The sequence below is a fragment of the Oncorhynchus nerka genome, linkage group LG19 (genome assembly GCF_034236695.1).
Source record: "Oncorhynchus nerka isolate Pitt River linkage group LG19, Oner_Uvic_2.0, whole genome shotgun sequence".
NCBI lineage: Eukaryota > Metazoa > Chordata > Actinopteri > Salmoniformes > Salmonidae > Oncorhynchus > Oncorhynchus nerka.
The window spans coordinates 50,699,128-50,719,909 of record NC_088414.1 but is presented as its reverse complement, the minus strand read 5'-3'; the positions used below and the strand labels follow the sequence as shown (position 1 = coordinate 50,719,909).

The 20,782-nt window shown below is 43.4% G+C and overlaps 1 protein-coding gene across 1 annotated transcript in view; it reads right to left on the bottom strand.

The window, feature by feature from the left end:
• LOC115125678 (dixin-A-like) overlaps window positions 1-20,782 on the bottom strand; it is a 98,696-nt gene that overhangs the window by 57,545 nt on the left and 20,369 nt on the right. Inside the window, exons 8-9 of the mRNA XM_065005069.1 lie at window positions 11,963-12,049; window positions 9,578-9,631 (exon numbers count right to left, since the gene is read on the bottom strand). Coding sequence (XP_064861141.1) covers window positions 9,578-9,631; window positions 11,963-12,049 — 141 coding nt within the window. The remainder of the gene's footprint in view (window positions 1-9,577; window positions 9,632-11,962; window positions 12,050-20,782) is intronic.

Genomic DNA, 20,782 nt, shown 5'->3' with positions numbered 1-20,782 from the left:
ACCCCTACCCCGGTCAACTGCCCTGCTTTCCACCTGGCTACCCCGGTCAACTGCCCTGCTTTCCACCTGGCTACCCCTACCCCGGTCAACTGCCCTGCTTTCCACCTGGCTACCCCTACCCTGGTCAACTGCCCTGCTTTCCACCTGGCTACCTCTACCCCGGTCAACTGCCCTGCACCCCCCACAGCAACCTGCCCAAGCCCCCATCATTTCTACTTCACCCAAATCCAGATAACTGATGTTCTGAAAGAGCTGCAAAATCTGGACCCCTACAAATCAGCCGGGCTAGACAATCTGGACACTCTCTTTCTAAAATCATACTCAAAACATTGTTGCAGTCCTTATTACTAGCCTGTTCAACCTCTCATTTGTATTGTCTGAGATCCCCTAAGATTGGAAAGCTGCCGTGGTCATCCCCCTCTTCAAAGGGGGAGACACTCTAGACACAAACTGCTACAGACCTATATCTAGGTCGCAGTTGTAAATGAGAGTTTGTTCTCAACTAGCCTACCTGGTGAAATAAAGGTGACAATAAAAAAACACAATGGAGTCGTTCCGTGACACCCACTATCTCAGATTGGTTCTGGAGTTACATTCCTCAATCATTATATTGTTCAAATGTAACTTCATCTCAGATAAATTAGGGACACTGATTTCACCCAAATTGGCAAATTTAATTTATAGGATTCAAATCATTTTCAATAAACATAGAACCCAACATCCGGTTTGGACCAAACTTATTCCTACCAATAAGTAAGACATAAGGAATCCAAAACAATGGTTAGAAGCCACCCACGGACCCCTCACCCCGCATGCCAATCCCACACTAATAAATCAAATTAAATGTGTTTGTCACACGCTTGGTAAACAACAGGTGTAGACTAACAACAACAGGTGTAGACTAACAGTGAAATGCTTGGTAAACAACAGGTGAAGACTAACAACAACAGGTGTAGACTAACAGTGAGATGCTTGGTAAACAACAGGTGTAGACTAAAAGTGAAATGCTTGGTATACAACAGGTGTAGACTATCAACAACAGGTGTAGACTAACAACTACAGGTGTAGACTAACAGTGAAATGCTTGGTATACAACAGGTGTAGACTATCAACAACAGGTGTAGACTAACAGGGAAATGATTGGTAAACAACAGGTGTAGACTAACAACAACAGGTGTAGACTAACAGTGATATGCTTGGTAAACAACAGGTGTAGACTAACAACAACAGGTGTAGACTAACAGTGAAATGCTTGGTAAACAACAGGTGTAGACTAACAACAACAGGTGTAGACTAACAGTGAAATGCTTGGTAAACAACAGGTGTAGACTAACAACAACAGGTGTAGACTAACAACAACAGGTGTAGACTAGTTGACTAACAACAACAGGTGTAGACTAACAACAACAGGTGTAGACTAACAACAACAGGTGTAGACTAACAGTGAAATGCTTGGTAAACAACAGGTGTAGACTAACAGTGAAATGCTTGGTAAACAACAGGTGTAGACTATCAACAACAGGTGTAGACTAACAACAACAGGTGTAGACTAACAACAACAGGTGTAGACTAACAACAACAGGTGTAGACTAACACTGAAATGTTTGGTAAACAACAGGTTTAGACTAACAGTGAAATGCTTGGTAAACAACAGGTGTAGACTAACAACAACAGGTGTAGACTAACAACAACAGGTGTAGACTAACAACAACAGGTGTAGACTATCAACAACAGGTGTAGACTATCAACAACAGGTGTAGACTAACAACTACAGGTGTAGACTAACAGTGAAATGCTTGGTAAACAACAGGTGTAGACTAACAACAACAGGTGTAGACTATCAACAACAGGTGTAGACTAACAACTACAGGTGTAGACTAACAGTGAAATGCTTGGTAAACAACAGGTGTAGACTAACAACAACAGGTGTAGACTATCAACAACAGGTGTAGATTAACAACTACAGGTGTAGACTAACAGTGAAATGCTTGGTAAACAACAGGTGTAGACTATCAACAACAGGTGTAGACTAACAACTACAGGTGTAGACTAAGAGTGAAATGCTTGGTAAACAACAGGTGTAGACTAACAACAACAGGTGTAGACTATCAACAACAGGTGTAGACTAACAACTACAGGTGTAGACTAACAGTGAAATGCTTGGTAAACAACAGGTGTAGACTAACAACAACAGGTGTAGACTATCAACAACAGGTGTAGATTAACAACTACAGGTGTAGACTAACAGTGAAATGCTTGGTAAACAACAGGTGTAGACTATCAACAACAGGTGTAGACTAACAACTACAGGTGTAGACTAACAGTGAAATGCTTGGTAAACAACAGGTGTAGACTAACAACAACAGGTGTAGACTAACAGGGAAATGCTTGGTAAACAACAGGTGTAGACTAACAACAACAGGTGTAGACTAACAGGGAAATGCTTGGTAAACAGGTGTAGACTAACAGTGAAGTGCTTGGTAAACAACAGGTGTAGACTAACAACAACAGGTGTAGACTAACAACAACAGGTGTAGACTAACAACAACAGGTGTAGACTAACAGTGAAATGTTTGGTAAACAACAGTGAAATGCTTGGTAAACAACAGGTGTAGACTAACAGTGAAATGCTTGGTAAACAACAGGTGTAGACTAACAACAACAGGTGTAGACTAACAACAACAGGTGTAGACTAACAGGGAAATGCTTGGTAAACACCAGGTGTAGACTAACAACAACAGGTGTAGACTAACAGTGATATGCTTGGTAAACAACAGGTGTAGACTAACAACAACAGGTGTAGACTAACAGTGAAATGCTTGGTAAACAACAGGTGTAGACTAACAACAACAGGTGTAGACTAACAGTGAAATGCTTGGTAAACAACAGGTGTAGACTAACAACAACAGGTGTAGACTAACAACAACAGGTGTAGACTAGTTGACTAACAACAACAGGTGTAGACTAACAACAACAGGTGTAGACTAACAACAACAGGTGTAGACTAACAGTGAAATGCTTGGTAAACAACAGGTGTAGACTAACAGTGAAATGCTTGGTAAACAACAGGTGTAGACTATCAACAACAGGTGTAGACTAACAACAACAGGTGTAGACTAACAACAACAGGTGTAGACTAACAACAACAGGTGTAGACTAACACTGAAATGTTTGGTAAACAACAGGTTTAGACTAACAAACAGGTGAAATGCTTGGTAAACAACAGGTGTAGACTAACAACAACAGGTGTAGACTAACAACAACAGGTGTAGACTAACAACAACAGGTGTAGACTATCAACAACAGGTGTAGACTATCAACAACAGGTGTAGACTAACAACTACAGGTGTAGACTAACAGTGAAATGCTTGGTAAACAACAGGTGTAGACTAACAACAACAGGTGTAGACTATCAACAACAGGTGTAGACTAACAACTACAGGTGTAGACTAACAGTGAAATGCTTGGTAAACAACAGGTGTAGACTAACAACAACAGGTGTAGACTATCAACAACAGGTGTAGATTAACAACTACAGGTGTAGACTAACAGTGAAATGCTTGGTAAACAACAGGTGTAGACTATCAACAACAGGTGTAGACTAACAACTACAGGTGTAGACTAAGAGTGAAATGCTTGGTAAACAACAGGTGTAGACTAACAACAACAGGTGTAGACTATCAACAACAGGTGTAGACTAACAACTACAGGTGTAGACTAACAGTGAAATGCTTGGTAAACAACAGGTGTAGACTAACAACAACAGGTGTAGACTATCAACAACAGGTGTAGATTAACAACTACAGGTGTAGACTAACAGTGAAATGCTTGGTAAACAACAGGTGTAGACTATCAACAACAGGTGTAGACTAACAACTACAGGTGTAGACTAACAGTGAAATGCTTGGTAAACAACAGGTGTAGACTAACAACAACAGGTGTAGACTAACAGGGAAATGCTTGGTAAACAACAGGTGTAGACTAACAACAACAGGTGTAGACTAACAGGGAAATGCTTGGTAAACAGGTGTAGACTAACAGTGAAGTGCTTGGTAAACAACAGGTGTAGACTAACAACAACAGGTGTAGACTAACAACAACAGGTGTAGACTAACAACAACAGGTGTAGACTAACAGTGAAATGTTTGGTAAACAACAGTGAAATGCTTGGTAAACAACAGGTGTAGACTAACAGTGAAATGCTTGGTAAACAACAGGTGTAGACTAACAACAACCAGGTGTAGACTAACAACAACAGGTGTAGACTAACAACTAACAACAACAGGTGTAGACTAACAACAACAGGTGTAGACTAACAGGGAAATGCTTGGTAAACACCAGGTGTAGACTAACAACAACAGGTGTAGACTAACAACAACAGGTGTAGACTAACAGTGATATGCTTGGTAAACAACAGGTGTAGACTAACAACAACAGGTGTAGACTAACAACAACAGGTGTAGACTAACAACAACAGGTGTAGACTAACAACAACAGGTGTAGACTAACAGTGAAATGCTTGGTAAACAACAGGTGTAGACTAACAGTGAAATGCTTGGTAAACAACAGGTGTAGACTAACAACAACAGGTGTAGACTAACAACAACAGGTGTAGACTATCAACAACAGGTGTAGACTAACAACAACAACAACAGGTGTAGACTAACAGTGAAATGCTTGATAAACAACAGGTGTAGACTAACAACAACAGGTGTAGACTAACAACAACAGGTGTAGACTAACAACAACAGTTGTAGACTAACAGTGATATGCTTGGTAAACAACAGGTGTAGACTAACAACAACAGGTGTAGACTAACAACAACAGGTGTAGACTAACAACAACAGGTGTAGACTAACAACAACAGGTGTAGACTAACAGTGAAATGCTTGATAAACAACAGGTGTAGACTAACAACAACAGGTGTAGACTAACAGTGAAATGCTTGATAAACAACAGGTGTAGATAAACAACAGGTGTAGACTAACAACAACAGGTGTAGACTAACAACAACAGGTGTAGACTAACAGGGAAATAATAACAGAAAAATAGTAACATAATACACACTGAGTAACGATAACAGGGATAATAACATGGCTATATACAGGAAGTACCAGGTAATAACATGGTTATATACAGGAAGTACCAGGTAATAACATGGCTATATACAGGAAGTACCAGGTAATAACATGGTTATATACAGGGAGTACCAGGTAGTAACATGGCTATATACAGGAAGTACCAGGTAATAACATGGTTATATACAGGAAGTACCAGGTAATACCATGGTTATATACAGGAAGTACCAGGTAATAACATGGTTATATACAGGAAGTACCAGGTAATAACATGGTTATATACAGGAAGTACCAGGTAATAACATGGTTATATACAGGAAGTACCAGGTAATAACATGGTTATATACAGGAAGTACCAGGTAATAACATGGTTATATACAGGGAGTACCAGGTAATAACATGGCCATATACAGGGAGTACCAGGTAATAACATGGCTATATCCAGGGAGTACCAGGTAATAACATGGCTATATCCAGGGAGTACCAGGTAATAACATGGCTATATACAGGGAGTACTAGGTAATAACATGGCTATATACATGGGTACGAGGTAATAACATATATTGTTCTGTTAAAGACCTGACTGGGTTCAACACCCCACAGTATGACTTGTTATATAAAGACCTGACTGGGTCCAACACCCCACAGTATGACTTGTTATATAAAGACCTGACTGGGTCCAACACCCCACAGTATGACTTGTTATATAAAGACCTGACTGGGTCCAACACCCCACAGTATGACTTGTTATATAAAGACCTGACTGGGTCCAACACCCCACAGTATGACTTGTTATATTGTTATATAAAGACCTGACTGGGTCCAGCACCCCACAGTATGACTTGTTATATAAAGACCTGACTGGGTCCAACACCCCACAGTATGACTTGTTATATAAAGACCTGACTGGGTCCAACACCCCACAGTATGACTTGTTATATTGTTATTTAAAGACCTGACTGGGTCCAACACACCACAGTATGACTTGTTATATAAAGACCTGACTGGGTCCAACACCCCACAGTATGACTTGTTATATAAAGACCTGACTGGGTTCAACACCCCACAGTATGACTTGTTATATAAAGACCTGACTGGGTCCATCACCCCACAGTATGACTTGTTATATAAAGACCTGACTGGGTCCAACACCCCACAGTATGACTTGTTATATTGTTATATAAAGACCTGACTGGGTCCAGCACCCCACAGTATGACTTGTTATATAAAGACCTGACTGGGTCCATCACCCCACAGTATGACTTGTTATATAAAGACCTGACTGGGTTCAACACCCCACAGTATGACTTGTTATATAAAGACCTGACTGGGTTCAACACCCCACAGTATGACTTGTTATATAAAGACCTGACTGGGTCCAACACACCACAGTATGGCTTGTTATATTGTTATATAAAGACCTGACTGGGTCCAACACCCCACAGTATGACTTGTTATATAAAGACCTGACTGGGTCCAACACCCCACAGTATGACTTGTTATATTGTTATATAAAGACCTGACTGGGTCCAACACCCCACAGTATGACTTGTTATATAAAGACCTGACTGGGTCCAGCACCCCACAGTATGGCTTGTTATATTGTTATATAAAGACCTGACTGGGTCCAACACTCCACAGTATGACTTGTTATATAAAGACCTGACTGGGTCCAGCACCCCACAGTATGACTTGTTATATAAAGACCTGACTGGGTCCAACACCCCACAGTATGACTTGTTATATTGTTATATAAAGACCTGACTGGGTCCAACACCCCACAGTATGACTTGTTATATTGTTATATAAAGACCTGACTGGGTCCAGCACCCCACAGTATGACTTGTTATATAAAGACCTGACTGGGTCCAGCACACCACAGTATGACTTGTTATATAAAGACCTGACTGGGTCCAACACCCCACAGTATGACTTGTTATATAAAGACCTGACTGGGTCCAGCACCCCACAGTATGACTTGTTATATTGTTATATAAAGACCTGACTGGGTCCATCACCCCACAGTATGACTTGTTATATAAAGACCTGACTGGGTCCAGCACCCCACAGTATGACTTGTTATATTGTTATATAAAGACCTGACTGGGTCCAACACCCCACAGTATGACTTGTTATATTGTTATATAAAGACCTGACTGGGTCCAGCACCCCACAGTATGACTTGTTATATTGTTATATAAAGACCTGACTGGGTCCAACACCCCACAGTATGACTTGTTATATAAAGACCTGACTGGGTCCAGCACCCCACAGTATGACTTGTTATATAAAGACCTGACTGGGTCCAACACCCCACAGTATGACTTGTTATATAAAGACCTGACTGGGTTCAACACCCCACAGTATGACTTGTTATATAAAGACCTGACTGGGTCCAACACCCCACAGTATGACTTGTTATATAAAGACCTGACTGGGTCCAACACCCCACAGTATGACTTGTTATATAAAGACCTGACTGGGTCCAACACCCCACAGTATGACTTGTTATATAAAGACCTGACTGGGTCCAGCACCCCACAGTATGACTTGTTATATAAAGACCTGACTGGGTCCAACACCCCACAGTATGACTTGTTATATAAAGACCTGACTGGGTCCAGCACCCCACAGTATGACTTGTTATATAAAGACCTGACTGGGTCCATCACCCCACAGTATGACTTGTTATATAAAGACCTGACTGGGTCCAACACCCCACAGTATGACTTGTTATATAAAGACCTGACTGGGTCCATCACCCCACAGTATGGCTTGTTATATAAAGCCCTTTTTCTGTAGCTTAACCAACAAGGCTCATAATTTAACAATTTTATTTGTATTTATAGACGGCATACAAGTTTGTTATTAGGCAAATGACAGTTACATAATGAATTGGAGATGTTGTACCCACTGTGACTATTAAAATCTACCCTAACCAGAAACCTACCCTAACCAGAAACCTACCCTAACCAGAAACCTACCCTAACCAGAAACCTACCCTAACCAGAAACCTACCTAACCAGAAATCTACCCTAACCAGAAACCTACCCTACCCTAACCAGAAACCTACCCTAACCAGAAACCTACCCTAACCAGAAACCTACCTAACCAGAAACCTACCCTAACCAGAAACCTACCCTACCCTAACCAGAAACCTACCCTAACCAAAAACCTACCCTAACCAGAAACCTACCCTAACCAGAAACCTACCCTAACCAGAAACCTACCCTAACCAGAAACCTACCCCAACCAGAAACCTACCCCAACCAGAAACCTACCCTAACCAGAAACCTACCCTAACCAGAAACCTACCCTAACCAGAAACCTAACCTAACCAGAAACCTACCCTAACCAGAAACCTACCCTAACCAGAAACCTACCCTAACCAGAAACCTACCCTAACCAGAAACCTACCCTAACCAGAAACCTACCCCAACCAGAAACCTACCCTAACCAGAAACCTACCCTAACCAGAAACCTACCCTAACCAGAAACCTACCCTAACCAGAAACTGTGGATGGATGGCGGCATTCGCACAAAACTGAAAGCGCCACCACATTTAACCATGGAAAGAGGTCAGACGATATGGCTGAACATAAACAGTGTAGCGATTCCCTCCGCAAGGCAATCAAACAAGCAAAATGCCGGTACAGGGACCAGGTGGAGTCGCAGTTTAACGGCTCAGACACGAGACGTATGTGGTTTTACAGGAAATCACAGACTACAAAAACAGCCATGTTACAGACACCGTCTTTTCCCTCTGAGTATAATACAGAGCCACCATCACGGCTCGCTAACAAAGACTGCGCCCCCCTCTCCTTCTCCGTGGCTGACGTGGGTAAAACATTTAAACGTGTTAACCCTCGCAAGGCTGCTGGCCCAGACGGCATCTCCATCCGCGTCCTCAGAGCAGACCAGTTGGCTGGTGTGTTTCCAGACATATTCAATCTCTCCCAGTCTGCTGTCCCCACATGCTTCAAGATGGCTACCATTGTTCCTGTACCCAAGAAGGCAAAGATAACTGAACTAAATGACTACCGCCCCGTAGCACTCACTTCTGTCATCATGAAGTGCTTTGAGAGGCTAGTCAAGGATCATATCACCTCCACCTTACCGACCACCCTAGACCCACTTCAGTTTGTATACTGGCCCAAACAAAGCAAACAGTAAATGCATCCAACAAGTTTGTCGCAACACGCTTGATGTAATCATTGTGTGCTTAGCAATATAGGACCAAATACTACACTTTTCACTACTTTAATACACAGAAGTGAATTTGTCCCAATACTTTTGGTCCCCTAAAACAAATGCTAAACGGTTCACCCGATATGGATGAAAATACCATCATTTTTAAAGCTGACACTAACCTCATGGTTACCATTTCAAATGCAAAGTGTTGGACTACAGAGACAAAATGAGTCACTGTATGGCAACATAACTTCTTAATTCACTTGATAATGTTCTGGAAAACGGTTAGTCTGAAAAACAGTATTTACCTTCAGCTCCTGAGTCTCCTCCATACTCTGATCTAGATGACTACGAATTACCACCTAGAGAGACACAGAGAGAGAGGGGAGGCATAGAGAGAGGGAGGAGGGATAGAGAGAGGGAGGGGAGAAATAGAGAGAGGGAGGGGAGGGAGAGGGAGAGAGCGAGGGGAGGGATAGAGAGCAGAAGGGGAGAGAGGCTGTGTGTGAGAAATAGGAAACGCAAAGTTGATGAATACAGAGGGAAAATTGATACCTGTCTCTCTCTCTCTCTCACACACACACACACACACACACACACACACACACACACACACACACACACACACACACACACACACACACACACACACACACACACACACACACACACAGACACAGAGAGAAAGAGAACAATGATCTGTCCTAGAGGGAGAGCTGTGTTTGGGTGTTACCAGTTGAGAGGGAGAGCTGTGTTTGGGTGTTACCAGTTGAGAGGGAGAGTTACATTCTGTATATCTCTGGCCCTTCTTTGGACACTGTGTTAACTAACCTCCTGAAGAGGTTCAATGCCATACAACACTCCTTCCGTGGCCTCCAACTGCTCTTAAATGCAAGTAAAACTAAATGCATGCTCCTCAACTGATCGCTGCCCGCACCTGCTCGCCCGTCCAGCATCACAACTCTAGACGGTTCTGACTTGTAATATGTGGACAACTACAAATACCTAGGTGTCTGGTTAGACTGTAAACTCTCCTTCCAGACTCACATTAAGCATCTCCAATCCAAAATTAAATCTAGAATCGGCATCCTATTTCGCAACAAAGCCTCCTTCACTCATGCTGCCAAACATACCCTCGTAAAACTGACCATCCTACAGATCCTCGACTTTAGCGATGTCATTTACAAAATAGCCCCCAACACTCTACCTCAACAAATTGGATGCAGTCTATCACAGTGACATACATTTTGTCACCAAAGCCCCATATACTACCCACCACTGCGACCTGTACGCTCTCGTTGGCTGGCCCTCGCTTCATACTCGTCGCCAAACCCACTGGCTCCAGGTCATCTACAAGTCTCTGCTCGGTAAAGCCCCGCCTTATCTCAGCTCACTGGTTACCATAGCAGTACCCAACCGTAGCAACTGGAGTCAGGTGGTGCAGGATGAGTGAATAGAAGCAGAACAGTCGGACGCAACAGCATCACAACACTCCAAAGGCGAAAGGGAATAGTGACCTAGTCAGACAACAATACAATACCAGGGGCTCAAAACAATACCCGGAAAAAAACAGCCTGACGCATCACACAACAAACGTAACAAATAATTTCACACACAGACATGGGGGGGAACAGAGGGTTAAATACACGACGAGTAATGAGGGAAATGTAAACCAGGTGTGTGGGAAAACAAGACAAAACAAATGGAAAATTAAAAGGTGGATCGGCGATGGCTAGCAGACCGGTGACATCGACCGCCGAACGCCGTCCTAACAAGGAGAGGAACCGACTTTGGCGGTAGTCATGACAGCACCAGCCGTCAGAGCAGCTCACAGATCACTGCACCTGTATATAGAGCTCATCTGTAAACAGCCCATCCAGCTACCTCATCCCCATACTGTATGTATTTATTTATCTATCTTGCTCCTTTGCACCCCAGTATCTCTACTTGCACATTCATCCTCTGCACATCTATCAGTGTTTAATTGCTATATTGTAATTACTTCGCCACTATGGCCTATTTATTGCCTTACCACTTTTATTCTACCTCATTTGCACACACTGTATATAGACTTTTTCTACTGTATGTTTGTTTACTCCATGTGTAACTCTGTGTTGTTGTTTGTGATGCGCTGCTTTGCTTTATCTTGACCAGGTCACAGTTGTAAATGAGAACTTGCCTACCTAGTTAAATAAAGGTGTTCTCAACTGGCCTACCAGGTTAAATAAAGGTGTTCTCAACTGGCCTACCAGGTTAAATAAAGGTGTTCTCAACTGGCCTACCAGGTTAAATAAAGGTGTTCTCAACTGGCCTACCAGGTTAAATAAAGGTGTTCTCAACTGGCCTACCAGGTTAAATAAAGGTGTTCTCAACTGGCCTACCAGGTTAAATAAAGGTGTTCTCAACTGGCCTACCAGGTTAAATAAAGGTGTTCTCAACTGGCCTACCAGGTTAAATAAAGGTGTTCTCAACTGGCCTACCAGGTTAAATAAAGGTGTTCTCAACTGGCCTACCAGGTTAAATAAAGGTGTTCTCAACTGGCCTACCAGGTTAAATAAAGGTGTTCTCAACTGGCCTACCTGGTTAAATAAAGGTGTTCTCAACTGGCCTACCAGGTTAAATAAAGGTGTTCTCAACTGGCCTACCTGGTTAAATAAAGGTGAAATAAAAAATAAAATAAAAAGATGTGTTACCAGTTGTTGTTCAGTGTTTTCTTCTCCCAGAGTCAGATTCAACGTCTCCTGCTCATCATCTGGCAGACACCCATGAAGTAACAGGGCCTAGACACGTACACACACACACACACACACACACACACACAAACCAATAGCTTTCAAAACAGGTGTAGACCAACAAAATGCTTACTTATGGGTCCTTTTCAAGCAGTGCAGTTAAAGACAGATGAAATGTAATAAAAATGTAAATAGTGACACGAAGAATAACAATAACATGGCTATATACAGGAAGTAGAAGTAGAACTCGGAGAGTTCATCAATGAGCTTGATGCCTTGATAAGCTCCTTTCCTGAGGACGGCTCACCTCTCACAGTTCTGGGCGACTTTAACCTCCCCACGCCTACCTTTGACTCATTCCTCTCTGCCTCCTTCTTTCCACTCCTCTCCTCTTTTGACCTCACCCTCTCACCTTCCCCCCCTACTCACAAGGCAGGAAATACGCTCGACCTCATCTTTACTAGATGCTGTTCTTCCACTAACCTCGTTGCAACTCCCCTCCAAGTCTCCGACCACTACCTTGTATCCTTTTCCCTCTCGCTCTCATCCAACACTTCCCACACTGCCCCTACTCGGATGGTATCGCGCCGTCCCAACCTTCGCTCTCTCTCCCCCGCTACTCTCTCCTCTTCCATCCTATCATCTCTTCCCTCTGCTCAAACCTTCTCCAACCTATCTCCTGATTCTGCCTCCTCAACCCTCCTCTCCTCCCTTTCTGCATCCTTTGACTCTCTATGTCCCCTATCCTCCAGGCCGGCTCGGTCCTCCCCTCCCGCTCCGTGGCTCGACGACTCATTGCGAGCTCACAGAACAGGGCTCCGGGCAGCCGAGCGGAAATGGAGGAAAACTCGCCTCCCTGCGGACCTGACATCCTTTCACTCCCTCCTCTCTACATTTCCTCTTCTCTCTCTGCTGCTAAAGCCACTTTCTACCACTCTAAATTCCAAGCATCTGCCTCTAACCCTAGGAAGCTCTTTGCAACCTTCTCCTCCCTCCTGAATCCTCCTCCCCCTCCCCCCTCCTCCCTCTCTGCAGATGACTTCGTCAACCATTTTGAAAAGAAGGTCGACGACATCCGATCCTCGTTTGCTAAGTCAAACGACACCGCTGGTTCTGCTCACACTGCCCTACCCTGTGCTCTGACCTCTTTCTCCCCTCTCTCTCCAGATGAAATCTCGCGTCTTGTGACGGCCGGCCGCCCCTACAACCTGCCCGCTTGACCCTATCCCCTCCTCTCTTCTCCAGACCATTTCCGGAGACCTCCTCCCTTACCTCACCTCGCTCATCAACTCATCCCTGACCGCTGGCTACGTCCCTTCCGTCTTCAAGAGAGCGAGAGTTGCACCCCTTCTGAAAAAACCTACACTCGATCCCTCCGATGTCAACAACTACAGACCAGTATCCCTTCTTTCTTTTCTCTCCAAAACTCTTGAACGTGCCGTCCTTGGCCAGCTCTCCCGCTATCTCTCTCAGAATGACCTTCTTGATCCAAATCAGTCAGGTTTCAAGACTAGTCATTCAACTGAGACTGCTCTTCTCTGTATCACGGAGGCGCTCCGCACTGCTAAAGCTAACTCTCTCTCCTCTGCTCTCATCCTTCTAGACCTATCGGCTGCCTTCGATACTGTGAACCATCAGATCCTCCTCTCCACCCTCTCCGAGTTGGGCATCTCCGGCGCGGCCCACGCTTGGATTGCGTCCTACCTGACAGGTCGCTCCTACCAGGTGGCGTGGCGAGAATCCGTCTCCACACCACGTGCTCTCACCACTGGTGTCCCCCAGGGCTCTGTTCTAGGCCCTCTCCTATTCTCGCTATACACCAAGTCACTTGGCTCTGTCATAACCTCACATGGTCTCTCCTATCATTGCTATGCAGACGACACACAATTAATCTTCTCCTTTCCCCCTTCTGATGACCAGGTGGCGAATCGCATCTCTGCATGTCTGGCAGACATATCCGTGTGGATGACGGATCACCACCTCAAGCTGAACCTCGGCAAGACGGAACTGCTCTTCCTCCCGGGGAAGGACTGCCCGTTCCATGATCTCGCCATCACGGTTGACAACTCCATTGTGTCCTCCTCCCAGAGCGCTAAGAACCTTGGCGTGATCCTGGACAACACCCTGTCGTTCTCAACTAACATCAAGGCGGTGGCCCGTTCCTGTAGGTTCATGCTCTACAACATCCGCAGAGTACGACCCTGCCTCACACAGGAAGCGGCGCAGGTCCTAATCCAGGCACTTGTCATCTCCCGTCTGGATTACTGCAACTCGCTGTTGGCTGGGCTCCCTGCCTGTGCCATTAAACCCCTACAACTCATCCAGAACGCCGCAGCCCGTCTGGTGTTCAACCTTCCCAAGTTCTCTCACGTCACCCCGCTCCTCCGCTCCCTCCACTGGCTTCCAGTTGAAGCTCGCATCCGCTACAAGACCATGGTGCTTGCCTACGGAGCTGTGAGGGGAACGGCACCTCAGTACCTCCAGGCTCTGATCAGGCCCTACACCCAAACAAGGGCACTGCGTTCATCCACCTCTGGCCTGCTCGCCTCCCTACCACTGAGGAAGTACAGTTCCCGCTCAGCCCAGTCAAAACTGTTCGCTGCTCTGGCCCCCCAATGGTGGAACAAACTCCCTCACGACGCCAGGACAGCGGAGTCAATCACCACCTTCCGGAGACACCTGAAACCCCACCTCTTTAAGGAATACCTAGGATAGGATAAAGTAATCCCTCTCACCCCCCCTCCCCCTGAAAAGATTTAGATGCACTACTGTTCCACTGGAGGTCATAAGGTGAATGCACCAATTTGTAAGTCGCTCTGGATAAGAGCGTCTGCTAAATGACTTAAATGTAAATGTAAAAGTAGAAAATAACATGGCTATATACAGGAAGTAGAAAATAACATGGCTATATACAGGAAGTAGAAAATAACATGGCTATATAGAGGAAGTAGAAAATAACAAGACTATATACAGGAAGTAGAAAATAACATGGCTATATACAGGAAGTAGAAAATAACAAGGCTATATACAGGAAGTAGAAAATAACATGGCTATATACAGGAAGTAGAAAATAACATGGCTATATACAGGAAGTAGAAAATAACATGGCTATATACATGAAGTAGAAAATAACATGGCTATATACAGGAAGTAGAAAATAACAAGGCTATATACAGGAAGTAGAAAATAACAAGGCTATATACAGGAAGTAGAAAATAACATGGCTATATACACAGGAAGTAGAAAATAACATGGCTATATACACAGGAAGTAGAAAATAACATGGCTATATACACAGGAAGTAGAAAATAACATGGCTATATACACAGGAAGTAGAAAATAACATGGCTATATACACAGGGAGTAGAAAACAGCATGGCTATATACAGGAAGTAGAAAATAACATGGCTATATACACAGGAAGTAGAAAATAACATGGCTATATACAGGAAGTAGAAAATAACAAGGCTATATACACAGGAAGTAGAAAATAACATGGCTATATACAGGAAGTAGAAAACAACATGGCTATATACAGGAAGTACCAGGGGAACGAGGTAATTGAGGTAGATACGAACATAAACAGTGCATTCGGGAAAGCATTCAGACCCCTTGACTTTCTCCACATTTTGTTACGTTACAGCCTTATTCTAAAATTGGTGTGTATGTGTGTGTTGGGGTGTCAGTATGTGTGAGTGTGTGGGTAGAGTCCAGTGTGTGTGCAGTCAATGGGTCATGCTTGACTTAGTCAAATAAAAAAGGGTCAATGTTTAGTTTATCAGTCTTTTGGCTTGGGGGTAGAAGCTGTTCAGGGTCCTGTCGGTTCCAGACTTGGTGCATCGATACCGCATGACGTACGCTAGCAGAGAGAACAGTCCATGACTTGGGTGGCTGGAGTCTTTTAATTTAAAAAATACATGTTCTAGCTGGTGAAACCATAACTATCCAGCAGGTGTCAAAATAAAGAAAGAAATTGTTATTTTAAATAGAAACATTCACATATTCCTTCTCCAATACTATTCACTAAAAACATTCAAATCGTCCTTCTCTAATAATATTCCCTAGAAACAAAGTTTAACACTTTCAACCATTTTGAATGGCCTTTTCTATTCAAAACTTTACAGTTTCCAGCTCAAATAATAAATGTATTACAAATATTGAATAAATTACCTATATAAAAAAATATACACAAATAATACGTGATCTGATGAAATTGCTTTAGAAAAGCGGCACAAGACAGGAATGTCCTCTCCCACACTCCTGTTTGAACCGTTACAGAAACAACAAGACAGGAATGTCCTCTCCCACACTCCTGTTTGTACCGTTACAGAAACAACAAGACAGGAATGTCCTCTCCCACACTCCTGTTTGTACCGTTACAGAAACAACAAGACAGGAATGTCCTCTCCCACACTCCTGTTTGTACAGTTACAGAAACAACAAGACAGGAATGTCCTCTCCCACACTCCTGTTTGTACCGTTATAGAAACAACAAGACAGGAATGTCCTCTCCCACACTCCTGTTGAACCGTTACAGAAACAACAAGACAGGAATGTCCTCTCCCACACTCCTGTTTGTACTGAACCGTTACAGAAACAACTAGAGAGGAATGTCCTCTCCCACACTCCTGTTTGTACTGAACCGTTACAGAAACAACTAGACAGGAATGTCCTCTCCCACACTCCTGTTTGTACTGTTACAGAAACAACAAGACAGGAATGTCCTCTCCCACACTCCTGTTTGTACCGTTACAGAAACAACAAGACAGGAATGTCCTCTCCCACACTCCTGTTGAACCGTTACAGAAACAACAAGACAGGAATGTCCTCTCCCACACTCCTGTTTGTACTGAACCGTTACAGAAACAACTAGAGAGGAATGTCCTCTCCCACACTCCTGTTTGTACTGAACCGTTACAGAAACAACTAGACAGGAATGTCCTCTCCCACACTCCTGTATGTACTGTTACAGAAACAACTAAACAGGAATGTCCTCTCCCACACTCCTGTATGTACTGTTACAGAAACAACAAGACAGGAATGTCCTCTCCCACACTCCTGTTTGTACTGTTACAGAAACAACTAAACAGGAATGTCCTCTCCCACACTCCTGTTGAACCGTTACAGAAACAACAAGACAGGAATGTCCTCTCCCACACTCTTGTTTGTACTGAACCGTTACAGAAACAACTAGACAGGAATGTCCTCTCCCACACTCCTGTTGAACCGTTACAGAAACAACTAGACAGGAATGTCCTCTCCCACACTCCTGTTGAACCGTTACAGAAACAACCAGACAGGAATGTCCTCTCCCACACTCCTGTTTGTACTGAACCGTTACAGAAACAACTAGAGAGGAATGTCCTCTCCCACACTCCTGTTTGTACTGTTACAGAAACAACTAGACAGGAATGTCCTCTCCCACACTCCTGTTTGTACTGAACCGTTTGCAGAAACAACTAGACAGGAATGTCCTCTCCCACACTCCTGTTTGTACTGAACCGTTTGCAGAAACAACTAGACAGGAATGTCCTCTCCCACACTCCTGTTTGTACTGAACCGTTTGCAGAAACAACTAGACAGGACCCAAATGTAACAGGTCTCAGTGTTGGTAAACATGAATATAAACTAAACTGATTTGCAGATGATCTCAAAAATACTCAAAAAGTCCAGGTTATAAAATTAACTTGGGAAAAAATGAAATAATGGCAATAGGAAAAATAAAAACGATAACTCACCATCTACAGCAATCCTTTAAGTGGACCACAAAACATATCAAATACTTAGGATGCTGAATAAGTGACAACAAATATATAATGACTACATTATTCCACTACTCAACAATATGACAGCAGATTTAATTACAGTGCATTTGGAAAGTATTCAGACCCCTTTAATTTTTCACATTTTGTTACGTTACAGTCTTATTCTAAAATAGATTAAATAAAACAAATTCCTCATCAATAATGACATCACAATACCCCATAATGACATCACAATACCCCATAATGACATCACAATACCCCATAATGACAAAGCAAAAACATGTTGTTACAAATTTTTGAAGTATTGAGGGAAAAAAAACGAAACATTTAATTTACATAAGTATTCAGACCTTTTGCTATGAGACTCAACATTGAGCTCAGGTCCATCCTGTTTCCATTGATCACCCTTGAGATGTTTCTACAACTTGATTGGAGTCCACCTGTGGTAAATTCAATTGATTGGACATGATTTGGAAAGTCACACACCTGTCTATATAAGGTCCCACAGTTGACAGTGCACGTCAGAGCAAAAACAAGCCATGAAAGTCGAACAAGTTGTCCGTAGAGCTCCGATTATGTCGAGGCACAGATCTGGCGAAGGTTACCAAAAATGTCTTCAGCATTGAAGGTCCCCAAGAACACAGTGGCCCCCATCATTCTTAAATGGAAGAAGTTTGGAACCACCAAGACTCTTCCTAGAGCTGGCTGCTCGGCCAAACTGAGCAATCGGAGAAGGGCCTTGGTCAGGGAGGTGACCAAGAACCCGATGGTCACTCTGATAGAGCTCCAGAGTTCCTCTGTGGAGATGGGAGAACCTTCCAGAAGAACAACCATCTCTGCAGCACTCCACCAATCAGTCCTTTATGGTAGAGGGGCCAGACGGAAGTCCCTCCTCAGTAAAAGGCACATGACAGCCCGCTTTGAGTTTTCCAAAAGGCACCTAAAGACTCAGAACAATGAGAAACAAGATGCTCTGGTCTGATGAAACCAATGTTGAACTCTTTGGCCTGCATGCCAAGCATCATGTCTGGAGGAAACCTTGCACCATCCCTACGGTGAAGCATGGTGGTGGCAGCATCATGCTGTGGGGATGTTTTTCAGCTGCAGGGGCTGGGAGACTAGTCAGGATCGAGGGAACGATGAACGTAGCAAAGTACAGAGATCCTTGATGAAAACATGCTACAGAGTGCTCAGGATCTCAGACTGGAGCGAAGGTTCACCTTCCAACAGGACAACTCTAAGCACACAGCAAAGACAACGCCCTTGAGTGGCCCAGCCAGAACCCAATCAAACATCCTGAAAATAGCTGTGCAGCAACGCTCCCCATCCAACCTGACAGAGCTCGAGAGGATCTTCAGAGAAGAATGGGAGAAACTCCCCAAATACAGGTGTGCCAAGCTTGTAGAGTTATACCCAAGAAGACTGGAGGCTGTAATCGCTGCCAAAGGTGCTTCAACAAAATACTGAGTAAAGGGTCTGAATACTTGGGACATTTATTTTGTAATTATGGTGTATTGTGATGTCATTATGGGGTATTGTGATGTCATTATGGGGTATTGTGATGTCATTATGGGGTATTGTGATGTCATTATGGGGTATTGTGATGTCATTATGTACAAATCCCTTCGTCCTCATGGCTTGGTTTGTTCTCTGATATTCACTGTTAAGTATGAAGTATTCAGAACCTTTACACCTCCTCAGGTACCCACACCTTATATAGACAGGTGTGTGTACCTGAGGAGGTGTAAAGGGTCTGAATACTTATGTAAATAAGGTGTTTCTGGTTCGTTTGTTTTTCCCTAAAAACCTGTTTTCGTTTGGTCATTATGGGCCATTGTGTGTAGATTGATGAGGAAAATGTTATATTCAATCCATTTCAGAATCAGGCTGTAATGTAGCAAAATGTGGAAAAGGGGAAGGGGTCTGAATACTTTCTGAATCCACTGTATTGCTTCTCCAATACTCTCTACAAACAAAGTTTAAAACATATTTCTTCTCAGATAATATTCTCTATAAACATACACATATTCCTTCAATTAAATTCTCTAGAAACAAAGTTTAAAATATATTCCTTCTCAAATAATATTCTCTTGAAACATTCAAATATTCCTTGTCCAATAATATTCTCTAGAAACATAAACATATTATTTTATAGACATTTCATACACAGCTCTTATACATTCTATAAATAATTCATACCCTGACATCACCTGTCTCCAGACATCACCAGACATCACCTGTGTCTCCAGACATCACCTGTGTCTCCAGACATCACCTGTGTCTCCAGACATCACCTGTCTCCAGACATCACCTGTGTCTCCAGACATCACCTGTGTCTCCAGACATCACCTGTGTCTCCAGACCTCCAGACATCACCTGTGTCTCCAGACATCACCTGTGTCTCCAGACATCACCTGTGTCTCCAGACATCACCTGTCTCCAGACATCTCCTGTGTCTCCAGACATCTCCTGTGTCTACAGACATCACCTGTCACCAGACATCTCCTGTGTCTCCAGACATCACCTGTGTCTCCAGACATCACCTGTGTCTCCAGACATCACCTGTGTCTCCAGACATCACCTGTCTCCAGACATCTCCTGTGTCTCCAGACATCACCTGTCTCCAGACATCACCTGTGTCTCCAGACATCACCTGTCTCCAGACATCTCGAACATTGTGTTTTTGTTTCACTATCCTTTAGGTTACCAGAAGTTCTCACAAGGACAAGGAGTTAAACAACCAAAAACTCAGACAAGTGGGGACATTTTGCCGGTCCCCACGAGGGAAAATTATATTTTAGGCTTAGGGGTTAGGTTAGGGGTTACAATTAGGGTTAGGAGTTACGGTCAGGTATAGTTTTAGGGTCAGGTATAGTTTTAGGGTCAGGTATAGTTTTAGGGTTAGGTATAGTTTTGGGGTCAAGTTTAGGTTATGGTTATGTTAAGGAAAATAGGATTTTGAATGAAAATGTATTTTAGGTTCCCACGAGGACAGAAAAACATAACGTGTGTGTGT